The sequence below is a fragment of the Larimichthys crocea genome, chromosome XV, assembly GCF_000972845.2.
Source record: "Larimichthys crocea isolate SSNF chromosome XV, L_crocea_2.0, whole genome shotgun sequence".
Lineage (NCBI taxonomy): Eukaryota > Metazoa > Chordata > Actinopteri > Sciaenidae > Larimichthys > Larimichthys crocea.
In genome coordinates this window covers 9,175,820-9,188,921 of record NC_040025.1, presented here as the reverse complement: position 1 = coordinate 9,188,921, position 13,102 = coordinate 9,175,820, and the positions used below count along the sequence as shown (strand labels likewise).

The 13,102-nt window shown below is 40.8% G+C and overlaps 1 protein-coding gene across 1 annotated transcript; it reads left to right on the top strand.

Annotated features, from left to right (window-relative positions):
- Positions 1-3,774: 3,774 nt before the first annotated feature.
- Positions 3,775-10,309, top strand: wdr13 (WD repeat domain 13). Its single transcript, XM_010747293.3, has 10 exons — positions 3,775-3,894; positions 4,338-4,425; positions 4,564-4,795; positions 5,211-5,320; positions 5,563-5,693; positions 5,780-6,087; positions 7,904-8,084; positions 8,257-8,398; positions 8,528-8,646; positions 9,371-10,309. The coding sequence occupies exons 1-10, from the start codon at positions 3,780-3,782 to the stop codon at positions 9,553-9,555; spliced, it is 1,611 nt and encodes a 536-aa protein (XP_010745595.2). The 5' UTR covers positions 3,775-3,779; the 3' UTR covers positions 9,556-10,309.
- The last annotated feature ends 2,793 nt before the right edge of the window (positions 10,310-13,102 follow it).

Below are 13,102 nucleotides of genomic sequence, written 5' to 3'. Positions count from 1 at the left end.
CTGGAAGTTATTGCTTCTCTCCCTTCGGCTGTCCTGCGAGGGGATGAAACACAGACAGATACCTTCACTGGGGACACGGCAATCACAGCATCTCATTCATACAGTTCTTGCGGTGTCCCAAACCACTAAAGGTCTATATCAATCCTGCTTTTTTTCCCCCCACCCTGTCCTCTGTGCACAGATTTGATCCACCAAGCTGAAATAACATGCAGGCAACAAGATGTAGGTTCATATAAATGTTTACCTCCTTGCTTCTTGTTATCATCTCCTTTCTGATCAGCTTTCTTCGGCTGCTCTTTAGGACTCTGAGGTTGCTGTCAAATGAAAGCAAATATAGATAAAGTGAATCAACAGAAGTATATAGACTAAGTGTAAGAGAAGAGGATTTCATGCTCGTATTTTCATACCTTGGTAGCTGACTTCTTGTCCGACTTATTACCTAAAAAAAAACATTTTTTTAATCAGTTTATGTCATTGATTAAAAAAAATACAAATAATAATTTGTAGACATTTTTGTTTTCCACCTCTTACCTTTTGTTCCAGGCATTTTGGCTGTGCTCTAGTGTCAGTGCTGATTTCTGAGAATGAGTGCTTAATGTGGTGTCCAACTCGGGTCATTTATGGCCCGTGCTTGTGAATGGCTCTGTCACTGGGGCCCCTTCGAGAAAGAGCACCATGAACAAGCAAAGAGCCCTGTCAGCTGAGCAGCATGCCCCACAGCTCTGCAGGTCTTTGCTGAGCCAGGCTAAACCTCAGAGCTGACCTTGTAATACTGCCATTGTGAAGCTACTGGAACTGTGTGTTCACCTATTGTCCATGACAAGAAAGCATTTTCATCATGTTACCGGCGACGTGACAGTGTTTTAAAAAATAGTCCACTAGGTCAGTGATAACTTTGTTTCATGTTTGATCAGCCATATTAGACCCCGGATAGAGGATTAGAATTTTGTCCCCAGAAACCCGAAATGAGAAGATTTTGTTGTTATATGTGACTACACAGAATTAATCTTCAGTGTCAGCACTGTAGGAGTGGATGGTAACAGCATGAATCATTAAGTGAGGCTCAAACTTGCCTCCCTTTGCAGTCTTCATTGTTGCACACAAGCTAGTAAAATATTGCTGATAATAACCAATTGATTACTTTGGCCCTGGAGGACTCATATGGTCCCTGAAGGCACCACTATAGATGCAAATATAAAGTGGCACCATTGTTACAAGTTTATGCTTACGTGTAGGGGTGATGGGAGGACAGCAAACTGATTTAATTCATAATAATGTTGCACATTTTTATAGAGAAGCAGAATAAAATCAGAAAAATGTGTCAAACAATAAATCATGTGAATGCTGTGAATCATGATCTGGATTCATGTAGCTGCACATCAGAAATGCGGTCCAAAGCCTCAGGCCACAAGAACAGTTTTTTCCCCTTCTGCCACTGGCCTCATCATCAACAAGATTTGAAGCCCCCTCTGACACAGACTGTTACTGTCACATTAATGTAGGATATACATTAACATCTGTTGGATTACTTTGCACACTTTAAATATTCTGCACACCTCCCAAGTTCAAAAGTTCATGGTATTTTTGTTGTCCCCAAGAGCTAATTTATGGTGCAGCAGCAGAACAGCACAAACATAAATAAACATAACATAAATAACACAAACGTAAAAAACAAACAACCAGTAAATGAACAATAAATACATGCCACAAACAACTCATATGGAGCATGATATGTTTGCCCTGAACCTTCAAGGTTCAAGGGATGACAAGAATAACAGACATGGTGTAACAGACCAGGATGAAGTGTGTGTGTTACATATGAATATATACAGTATGGCTATATGAATATATTAGATTAGATTACATTAGATTCAACTTTATTGTCATTTTACATGTGTAACAAATACTTACACAACAAAATGCAGTTTAGCATGACAGGATAAATAAACAGTGCAGGTATAAATATGAATATTCTACGGGATATATACAGTATACAAATGTTATAGAATATATATACAGCATTAGCAACATGGACAAGTTGAGATGAATATACTAACATATATATTTTTGTATATATACAGTTTGGTAGTAGCAGTACCAACTGTTAGAGCTACTCAAGGAGCCTTTTCTCTGTAACCTCTTTTGTGTGTTGCACTGTTCAACGCTCCTTCTTGTACAAGAATAATAAATTCAACTTAAACTTTGATACTTTGAATGCAGTCCTCCTTATTCAAGAGTTTTATTGACATAATGTTTGTGATACACCAGAAAACAGCAGCACAAACCTCTCTGCATGTAAAAGGGACGTGGGCTGTGCTTACACCGGATCATGTGTAATTTTCTGTTTTAATTTAAAAAGAAAAAAAAAACACTTTTTGTTATAAAAATTAGAATTATACTGGGGTGCAGATGTTTTAACTCATATAGAGAGAGTGTGTGTGTGTGTTCTGTTTTTTGCATGTCTCGTCCACTTCCCTAATTTGGCCTGTGTTTACTGAGGCTGGCAGGGAGAGATAATTATAAATTATAAAAAAAAAAAAGGACAAAAGAGACATGTTAAGGAAGTGCCATTTTGGACAAGAAACATAATGTTCATTACTGAGCAGAAAACCAAAAAAGGAAATTATCAGTGGGGAGGTGTCGGAGAGAAGAACCAACTGTTAGAGCTCCTCAAGGAGCCTTTCCCCTGTAACCCCTTTTGTGTGTTGCACTGTTAAACGCTCCTTCTTGTACAAGAATAATAAATTCAACTTAAACTTTGATACTTTGAATCCTCCTTATTCAAGGATTCTTCTTTAAAAATTCTCTTAACAGGGAGGTGTCCAGAGGCAGCCCATTTTAAGAAAATTGTATAAGAACCAACTGTTAGTATGGAAGCCCTAAAGGCCTAAAGGGTCATACATGCATTTTATTCCACCCGTTTTCCTGTGATAACGAGATACTTTTCCTCCGTTTTCCTGTGATAACAAGACAATTAATTTGAGATCTCGAGAAAGCAAAACGACAGTCTTGTGTATTAAATCATTGCAGGAAATATCATTTAGTGTAGCAATGTCAGAGGAGCAGGAGACACCTTTAGTGTATTTTGTATTTGTTCTTGTTTTGTCTCAAAACTCAAAACATTTCAAACAGTTACTGAGTTTGAAATAGATAGTCAGTTTTGATTTTCAGGGTATTTATGACGACATCAGGCTCAGTTAGATTGCTCCTCCAATATCATGGACTACATGCATTTGCCATACATTCTGTAATACGGGTGCACTTGATTTAATACACTAGACTATCGTTTTGTTTTCTCCGGATCTCGAATTAATTATCTCGTTATCACGGGAAAACGGAGGAAATTATCTCGTTATCAGGGGAAAACGGGTGGAATAAAGTGTATGTATGTATGACCCTTTAGGGCTTCCATATGTTAGAGTTCCTCGAGGAGCCTTTTCCCTGTTACCCTTTTTGTGTGTTGCACTGTTAAACGCTCCTTCTTGTACAAGAATAATAAATTCAACTTAAACTTTGATACTTTGAATCTTCCTTATTCAAGGATTCTTAATTCTTAATTAATCTTAATTCTCTTAACAGGGACGTGTCCAGAGACAGCTCATTTTAAGAAAATTGTATAACTGTTAGAGCTCCTTGAGGAGCCTTTTCCCTGTAACCCCTTTTGTGTTCTGCACTGTTAAACGCTCCTTCTTGTACAAGAATAATAAATACAACTTAAACGTTGATACTTTGAATCCAGTCTTTCCTTATTCAACACTTTTATTGACATAATGTTTGTGATGCACCAGGAACCAGCAGCACAAACCTCTCTGCATGTGCAGTGGGCTGTGCTTACACCGGGGTCATGTGACTTGACAGAGCAAAGACAGCAGCGATGGAGAAAAGCTAAGGAAGGTGAGCGGTCCACACTCGCATTTCTCGGCGTTCACATGTCACATTTATCACACTTTAACACCTTTATAGTGTGTATACAAACCCTACCTTGACTGTGTGTGTGTGTTGTGAGAAATAACCGGAAACAGACGAGAGAGCAACGCCTATGATTGTTGTTGCTAAGCCAAGCTAAGCTAAGCTAAGTTAGCTTTGCGACGTTGTAAAAAAACAAAACAAAAAAAGGCTGGACTGCTGTTTGCTTCTTGCAAAACAATAAAAATCAGTCATAGTTCATGCACATTGAAGTGTCTTGGTTTCACCTTAAGTAAAGCAAGGCTCTGTGCTGCTGCTGCATCATCTCTTGATGATGAAGGGTGGAGGTGGAGGTGGTAGCTGCCTGTGCACACAGATGTGTGTTTATAAGTGGGTGTAGCTCATCACAGGTGTTGTGTGTGTGTTGACAGGGATCTGCCCAGGCAGTGGTTTCCTCTCTACCCAGAGCGTTTGTGGAATGGCAGCAGTTTGGCAGCAGGTTTTGGCAGTGGACGCAAGGTGAGAGTCAATCATGCAGCAGGTTTTTTAATAGTCCAAACTGATGATGAAGAAGCTGTTCAGACGTGTAATTGCTTATGGATCAGTTGTGAGTTATTGTTCTTTCCTTCTCCCTCTCCCTTCCCTCCCGTCCTCCAGGTACAATGCTTACCGCACGCCTACGTTCCCCCAGTTCCGAACTCAGTACATCCGCCGACGCAGCCAGCTGCTCAGAGAGAACGCCAAGTGTGGCTTTGAGCCGGGGCTGCGCAGGCAGTACCTGAGGCTGCGCAGTCAGCTGCTGGCCCTGCGCTACGGGCCCCTGTCCGAGCAGAGCAGCTTCAGGGCCAGCAGTGTGCGCAGCTCCCGCACCACACTGGACCGCATGGAGGTCAGACCCAAAGAAACAGAAAGGGCAAAGGGAAAAGTAGAGAGAGTGTGTGTGTACTAATTTGGAGGTGGTTATAAAAATATCTGAGAGTTGGAATGGAAATATAGGATGCAGCATATGATGAGAGCCATCTGGATGGCTAGACCTTTTAGTTTTCATCAATCAGCAGCGAAGCCAAACAACACTTTGGTTGCCCATGCATATTAAGCTGAGCAGCTTGGTTGAAATGGCTGGCGTTGCCCGTGTATATGGGCAGTATCGTTAACTTAAAAAAATGCATGGTAGTTTCAATAAGTTTTCATGAGTTGTTATTATTATGATTTTTTTGGCCACGAATTCTGTCTTTACTTGCACTCACTCCTACGAGGTTCTGTCTCCCAAAATATGGCTCCCCTCCCTCTCCCCTCTCGGACAGGACTTCGAGGAGGACCCCCGCGCCCAAGGTGCTCGTGGTCACCGCCGGTCCGTCAGCAGAGGCTCTTACCAGCTACAGGCCCAGATGAACCGAGCCGTCTACGATGAGAGGTGCGCCACACGGAGCTCGCATCCAGAAACTTGTCCGATTGAGCCTCGAGCAATTGAATTCCCTTTGATTTAGTTCTCCTCGGAGCTATTGGCTTTTGTTGGATTTACTGGCTGTAATTCTGGTTGGGATGCATTGAGTAATGATCGGGTCTCTCATATTCAGTTGTCAGCTGTAGGCCCGGGTTGTGAGGTGTGTTGTATTGATTATATGCTTACGTGGTGGTTTGTATTTCTGGCTGCAGGCCTCCGGGCAGTTTGGTGCCCACCTCCGTGGCAGAGGCCAGTCGTGCCATGGCGGGAGACACAACTTTGAGTGAAAATTATGCTTTCGCTGGCATGCACCACATATTTGACCAACATGTAGACTCTGCTGGTGAGTAAATAGTTTTAAATTTAGCATAATCCATTTATATACACAACATTTATTCCACTCTATATTCCCTTTCCTTGCTCTTTTAGTTCCACGTTTGCAGTTTGCCAACGACGACAAGCATCTTCTTGCTTGCTGCTCTCTGGATGGCACCCTGTCCATCATGACACTCTCCCCGTCTCCTCCGAGTGTTAAGGTGACCCTGAAAGGTCACGGAGGTCCCGTCACAGACTTTGCTTGGTCTCTGAGCAATGACATCATCGTGTCGACGTCACTAGACGGGACTCTGCGCATCTGGAACACGGAGGATGGTCGGTGCATCCGAGAGGTCAGAGACCCAGAATCCAGCGAGCTGCTCTGCTGTACTTTCCAGCCAATGAATAACAACCTGACTGTGGTGAGTCCCTTTGGAGACAGATGTTTGTGTTCTTTAGTAGTAATTCCCTGGTATCACAAAGAGTTGAGCAACGGATTAAAGTCAAGTACAGGTCACAACATTGAGAAATACCTAAAAACTGAATGTAAGGCTAGAAAAATGAACATTTGAATCAGAACCAGCCAAAATACTGTGATTTAATAGGTAACAATCATTGAAAATTCCTTCTAAAATGTCAAATATTTTCAGTAATATTTATTTTTCTGCTCAGAAGTAGAGCTGCATGCGTTCTCTTACATATGACATAGATGTATGACTGAGTTTCTTTCAAAATCTAACATTACGTTACTAGTTTCTTTCATTTGAAATAGTAATAAATGATTCTCTTTGTGTAGAGTAATGCATTACTTTCAGACGTACGACTAGACATTACATAATGGATGTCTCATAGCGCGTAATCAAAGCACAGAAAGTCTAGTTTATTACGGTTCATTATAAATTCAGTGGCTGGCGATGTTGTATAGTGAGGGATCTTCTGCAGCAGCACAGATCAGGTCCATTCATGCATTCGCATGCAGATGTTACCACTTCTCATTAAAATCAGCCTCTTAAATTAGCAATAGTGTGAAACTTCAATAGCCCAGAGAAAGCACGCTGGTGGAAGCTGTGTGTTGTGGATGAATTAATTAAACACTCCATTTTATTTTCAACTCATGTAAAAACAAACGACTTGAAACAAATCCTCTCGGTCAGTCTTTTCTACTAACGAACAACCACCAACGATCGTTTGGACGAAATAAATCCTTAATTTAAAAAATGACAACCCTCCCAAAACCAACAACAAACTCAAGGTTAATTGCCCGAGTGGTAACAGATTACTTCACATACTAAATGTGTTGTATTACTTTCTAAAAGTAATATATTACTGCGTTATCCCCACACCCCCCAACACTGCTTTGACAATTCAAACGTCTGAATCCCGGACTACATGCAGCTTCAAACTGTGTTTACAGACTTTGCCTTACAAGAAGGAACCAGTGCAAATTATATGTGTGAGTATTTAGTTGTGTCAAATGGGGAAAGGAATATATTGTAGTGAACACAAGGCACCGGTTAGACCTGAAAACTACCAGAATACCGTTCTCGTCAGCTCGTCGTGTTTTCACAGTCCAGTTTTCTGACATATGGCGTTCAGTGTTTTGGAACAAGGTACTTTTTCTGCTCTACCCAGAAAAACAACTCCAAATCACAAACATCTCATCTTGAACAGCAATACAACAAAGCTGTAAAAATTAATGAATCCTCGTGCATCTTTAAACAATTATATTCACAAAACAATAATTCACGCAGAGGCCAAACCTTTCAATAATAGCTTTTCATCTCATTCCCAGTTACTTGGTGCAGAGGCATTAATTATAATTCTGAACGCGCTCTTTTGTTTCCACAACAAAAGTGGCAAACGCCTCGGATAATGTTTTTACTCAGATATGACGAATACGTTAATTGATGAGTGTAAAATGAAAACAAGAGTTGTGCACAGCAAGTGTCCGTTTACGCCTTATTAAATGGAACATCAGGGAGATGGATGTTTCCAACGATACAAACAACAACGAGCACTAATGTTAGAGGAGAGGAAAATGTGTGTTTGGTTCTCATACTTTCACAGTTTTTAATGTTAGACCTTAAAAGAAGTATTTTAAATTTTTTAGAAACACTAGTCTAACTGCACCAGCAAAAAAGAAACAAATACTACCACCGGTGCTTTATCCAAGTCATTTTCTCAATACAGCTCTGTGGACATAATGAAAGAGTCCTCACTCTCGGTTCTGTGTTGCAGGTGGGAAACAGCAAGCATCACCTGCAGGTGGTGAATATCTCCACTGGGAAGAAGGTGAAGGGGGGCTCCAGTAAGCTGACAGGTCGCGTGCTGTCTCTCTCCTTTGATGCTCCGGGTAGGATCCTTTGGGCCGGTGATGACAGGGGGAGCATCTTCTCCTTCCTCTTTGACATGGCCACAGGTAAAGCCACAACATTTCCATTCGGCAGAGCGGCTCAATCACAAATTCTAATTAGTTTTTGTATTGTGCGCTTGAACGTCGTCTCCTGGCTGAGAGGGAAAACGGGTTGATGTGTCTCTGCCGGTCTCTGCTGGTTCTGCCTGCCCCCTCCCCTCCCCCCTAACACCCACAGGGAAGCTGACCAAAGCCAAGCGTCTGGTGGTGAGTGAAGGCAGCTCCATCTGCAGCATATCTGCTCGGTCCTGGATTAGCCGAGAGGCCAGAGACCCCTCCCTGCTGATCAACGCCTGTGTCAATAAGCTGCTGCTGTACAGGTCAGTGTGTAAGGGCAAGTCTGTGTTTTACTAAAAGGCAGTTTTGTCTCCGCTGTGCTGAGATTATATATAATTTAAAGTTTCATGCATGTGTTTATATTAAATCTCTGGCACCTCTTGTGTTGGCAGGGTGGTGGACAATGATGGCACACTACAGCTGAAGAGAAGCTTCCCTATCCAGCATGGATCGCAGCTCGTTCATAGCATCTTCTGCCCCCTCATGTCTTTCAGACAGGGGGCCTGTGTGGGTAAGAAGTCCGACAGGGTTCCTGCTGTAGTGTTTGAAGTGAAAATTAGACCACAGTTCACTAAATGCTGCAGGCTATCCAATGTGGACAAAAAAAAATTATATGCAAAAAATAGCATACTCCAGCTTCTGGATCAAAAGAAAAGCCAAAATAGCAACCTTTCAGCAATTCAGTGACCTACGCTGTTGTAAGATTTTATGTATTTTTGAGTGAATTAAATAGTTTTTTCTGAAGTGTTTATCTACCAAAGGCTTGCAGAATATTGTAGGAGTATAAAGTTGTTAGTTATACAGCATGTTGTGTCATAATTGACACCGCTCTCCCTCAGAGCTTTACCTTACTTGACTTTCCTCACCTTTTTAATTATTTCCCCCACAAATCAACTGTTAATTTTATTCAAGGCTTGTCATTGTTTAAAGTGTTTAATTAGGTGTGTTTGCCTAATTAACATAAATATCGTACTTGCATAAAAAAATACCCTCAAGAAACTTTGGTTAAAGGTGTGTTGTCATTTCACTGTTACGAAAGGAACAGATATTTAGTAACATGGTTGCTGACATTATTTCAAAATCGACATGAACTGACAAACTGGAGGACAGACACAGTTTGAATGCAGATGCAATTGTTTTAATAAGCCATCCATCATTTATTCATCTAGTTGTTCTCATAATTTGTCCTCGGCATTTCACTTCTTGACCATCTTTATTTCCCCTCTCTGACGCAGTGACTGGCAGCGAGGATGCCTGTGTCTACTTCTTCGATGTCGAACGCAACACCAAGGCAATAGTGAACAAGTTGCAGGGTCACGGGGGACCGGTGCTGGATGTCAGCTTCAACTGTGACGAGAGTTTGCTGGCATCTGCCGATTCCACCGGCATGGTCATCATCTGGAGGCGGGAGCAAAAGTGACTGAACCACCAATAAAAAAAACGCTTCCATCCACTTGCATATAAAAGGCCTGCCGCTCCGTAACCGTCCAATAACAACAAGTCTGTAGATTTTCACTGGAATGTAACAGGCCGCGTTTTAATTTAATGATACTCAAGTGCAATCAGATAGTACACCATGTTGTGTAGGTGGTAGGGATGTCTTTAGAAATTCAAGGGGTGGTGGGATGGGTTGTGTGTGTGTGTGTGTGTGTGTGTGTGTGTGTGTGTGTGTGTGTGTGTGTGTGTGTGTGTGACCTACAGCTGCAGCTGTGAAATTGCTTTTCAACAAAGAAAGAAAGAGCACTACTCCCATGCATGTGTCATGGCTTACCTCTCTGACTTGTATGACTGAATTCATGTGACGAGGATACATTGTAATCTTCCAGAGAAACCAGATCCACCAGTATCACACTGACCCCCCCCCCGGCATAGATCTAGTTCACTATTTATGTAACTGTTATCCAAGCAGTGTAATCAAGTGTAGTAAAAAAAAACCCCGCCTTATTTGCTGTCAGTTCTGCAATTGCCTGTTTGCATTTGAGACCATGTGCATGACACTGAACTCCGAATCGGTCGGTAGGCATATCAGATTGATTGTCCCAAAAGACAAGTGTGTGTTTAAGTATGTGTTTGTACTTAATCTGTGTGTGTGTGTGTGTGTGTGTTCAATTCATGCTGGTTGGAGATGTCATAATTTATTTAACGCACATACAGAATAAACTACTGTAACTGTCGGCAGTCTTTGTTTATTTTGCCTCGGCCTTGAAACAATATTAAAAATATATTAATAACAGATGAGCTTAATGTAGTAGAGTGGTCAAACCTACAGAGTAGGAGTGTGTTAGTCATTGTGTGGGTCTTCCCTCAGTCACTATAGGAAGTGTAAAAATGTACTGTACTGGATATATATCTATAATACAGAGTTCTAAAATAAAATATTGGGATTTTGGTGGTTTTAACATAGTGAAAGAGCTTCTGTGTTGGCTTTTTACGGTCTTAAAGGCTTATGGTTCAATAATATTTGACCTTTTCAGCTGAGGAAAAAGTCAATCCTGATACCTGTTGGGCCACCATTCACGATATTCACGTTGATAGTGATGTTTTTAGCCATGCTAACAGCATCAGTCACTGCCAGTACACCAATACTAGTTTATGACTAGTTATAAGGACATTCACAACAACCTGAACTGCACTTTGTAGAGCTAATAAGCAAGAATGTAGCACACCATCACGCTGAACTAAGACGGTGGACGTAGTAAACATTATGCCTGCTAAACAGCATGATAGCATGCTGATTTCTTGTCAACAAGTCAAAAAAATGTCCTCACATTATCGATATTAACACTTTTAGTTAAATGCATAATAACACTTGATTGTGTGAACACCCCAAAGGTAGTGTAGTTGGTTGTAGGTATACCGTAAACATCCACAAACTATCAGGTACGTCAGAGAGTCCCAACTTTTTGGATTTTTCTCGACTTTTTTCTGATTTTTAGAGGCCAAAGAGGTGAAAGTATTTCATATTTAAAAAGAAAAACAGCACAATCTGAAAAATACACATGATTTAGTTTAGCCAAGGAGACCTCAAATATTTATTGGTGCCCTCTGGCTGGTCTCGACCCCTAGTTTGGGAACCACTAACATGCAGTAATTTCTATTGTCCAGGACAATAATGATTATCTTTGTATTGTCAGACTAATGTATCATGACAATGACTCTCGCTCTAATCCCACTGTCTCGCTGTGAGAGAAAGAAATACATGATAAACTGAAAAGATTGAGGAAACAGGTTGGCTAAAAGTCACAGCAAAGCGCAGTATGCGTAGGAATCTGCGCTTTAATGTTTCAAACACATTATGTATGATTTATGCATAAATGCAGCGCCCTCAGACTTGATTGTTTTTCTCTCAAGGTTGGTAAGGGTATAGTGAGGTACTGTATAAATGTGGCTGTGTGGGAGTGAAAGCACAATGAATGGTTGCTGTCTGGGAAGGTCAGGACGGGGCTTTGTCTGAAGCAGGCAGGATAGGTGCTGATAAAAAAAACAAAAAAAAACAAGAAATCATATTCAAACACAAAACTTCTCCCGTGTGAAGCTGAGACCTCTGATAGGACAATGCAACAAGGCCTCTGCACAACTCTGCATCTTCAGAACGTACAGTGGGCGAGGATAAGTTTTCACAAATGAGTAAGACAGCCTTTGTTGTGGTGTATCTTGGAGAGAAGTGGGAAGAAAACTAAAAATAAGCGCTTTAGATGCATTTTCAACATCAGTTTAGGTGAGACGGAGAGGCACAGCATGATACAACCTGTACAAGCTGGACTCTTTTTTAGAGGATGTTGATGCTGCTCGCTATGGAAACATATTTTTCATCAGCCACCGACTGAGTGCAGAAATACGGACAATGGAAATTATCTCTCATTCAAATTGAAATTGTTCATTGAGAGAATACACCACCGCGCAGTAGTTGGGCTTCAACGAGGCTATCATTGAGACTGAAAAATATTATTTTCTCCTCAGCCTTTCCATTTTATTTTATAACATCATAATTATGTAGCATGGTTGGCTGCAGAAGGTTTGCAGTACATGTGAAGTGATTTATTTTACCACTAGAGAGAGAGAGAGAGAGAGAGATTCAGTACATGAAGTATTTTATGTGATTTATGTTCTTTATGATGCAGAGGAGTTAACCCTTAACGCCATTTAAAACGCTTTCTGTTAGCCGCAGTAGTATTTTTTTTTACTTCTATAATTAACTTTTATTCATCCGGATATCATACCAAGAGCATGTGTGAGCTTTAAAGGATGAAATTTGTTTTTCTGGTCTATTGAGTGACTGGAATAAACCCATTTCTAGGTTTATGTAAAAGTTTCCACAGCTGCCTGCTGGAAAAAGCCTGGCAGAGAGGATTTTGCAGAGTATTTCACAGTCACCATTTCTGGATTTGATGTGTCATTAAATGTTCTCCTCTCTGTCATATGATGTAAGAATAAAACATCAAATTAAAGGTTGTGCGTTGGAGCATCAATATCAGATGCTATTTTTAAGTCTAAATAATAATGACCGTCATTTTTGGAGGTTGTTAATATTGTGCATGTTCAGTACATTCATGAGTTTTATATAACGCCAAGCACCTTGCAATAAATTTATCTTGGCTTCATTATTTAAAGTGAGACGAGGCAACATTTGAAGGTAGCAATGACACATTCTTCCTCCTCCTTCAACAAATGAAAAGTAGAATTCATGAGAAATAAAATGCAGCCTTGCTCACTTCATTACAGTCTGGAGTTTTGCTGACACAGCCTCATTTGGTCTGGTACGACCAGCCGCTTATGGTGGCTAATGATTGCAAACTTTTTTTTTGCGGTGTAACATTATATGACACTGCTTAGTCATATTCTTTGTGACTCTTCTCTGTTTGTTCCACCGTTTTAAGCATTTAACCATCATCCTGTAATTTTCATTCGTAGCGACGTTCGTAGCAAACATTTCACAGTATCACTGCAGGAAAGTATATTAGACCGCT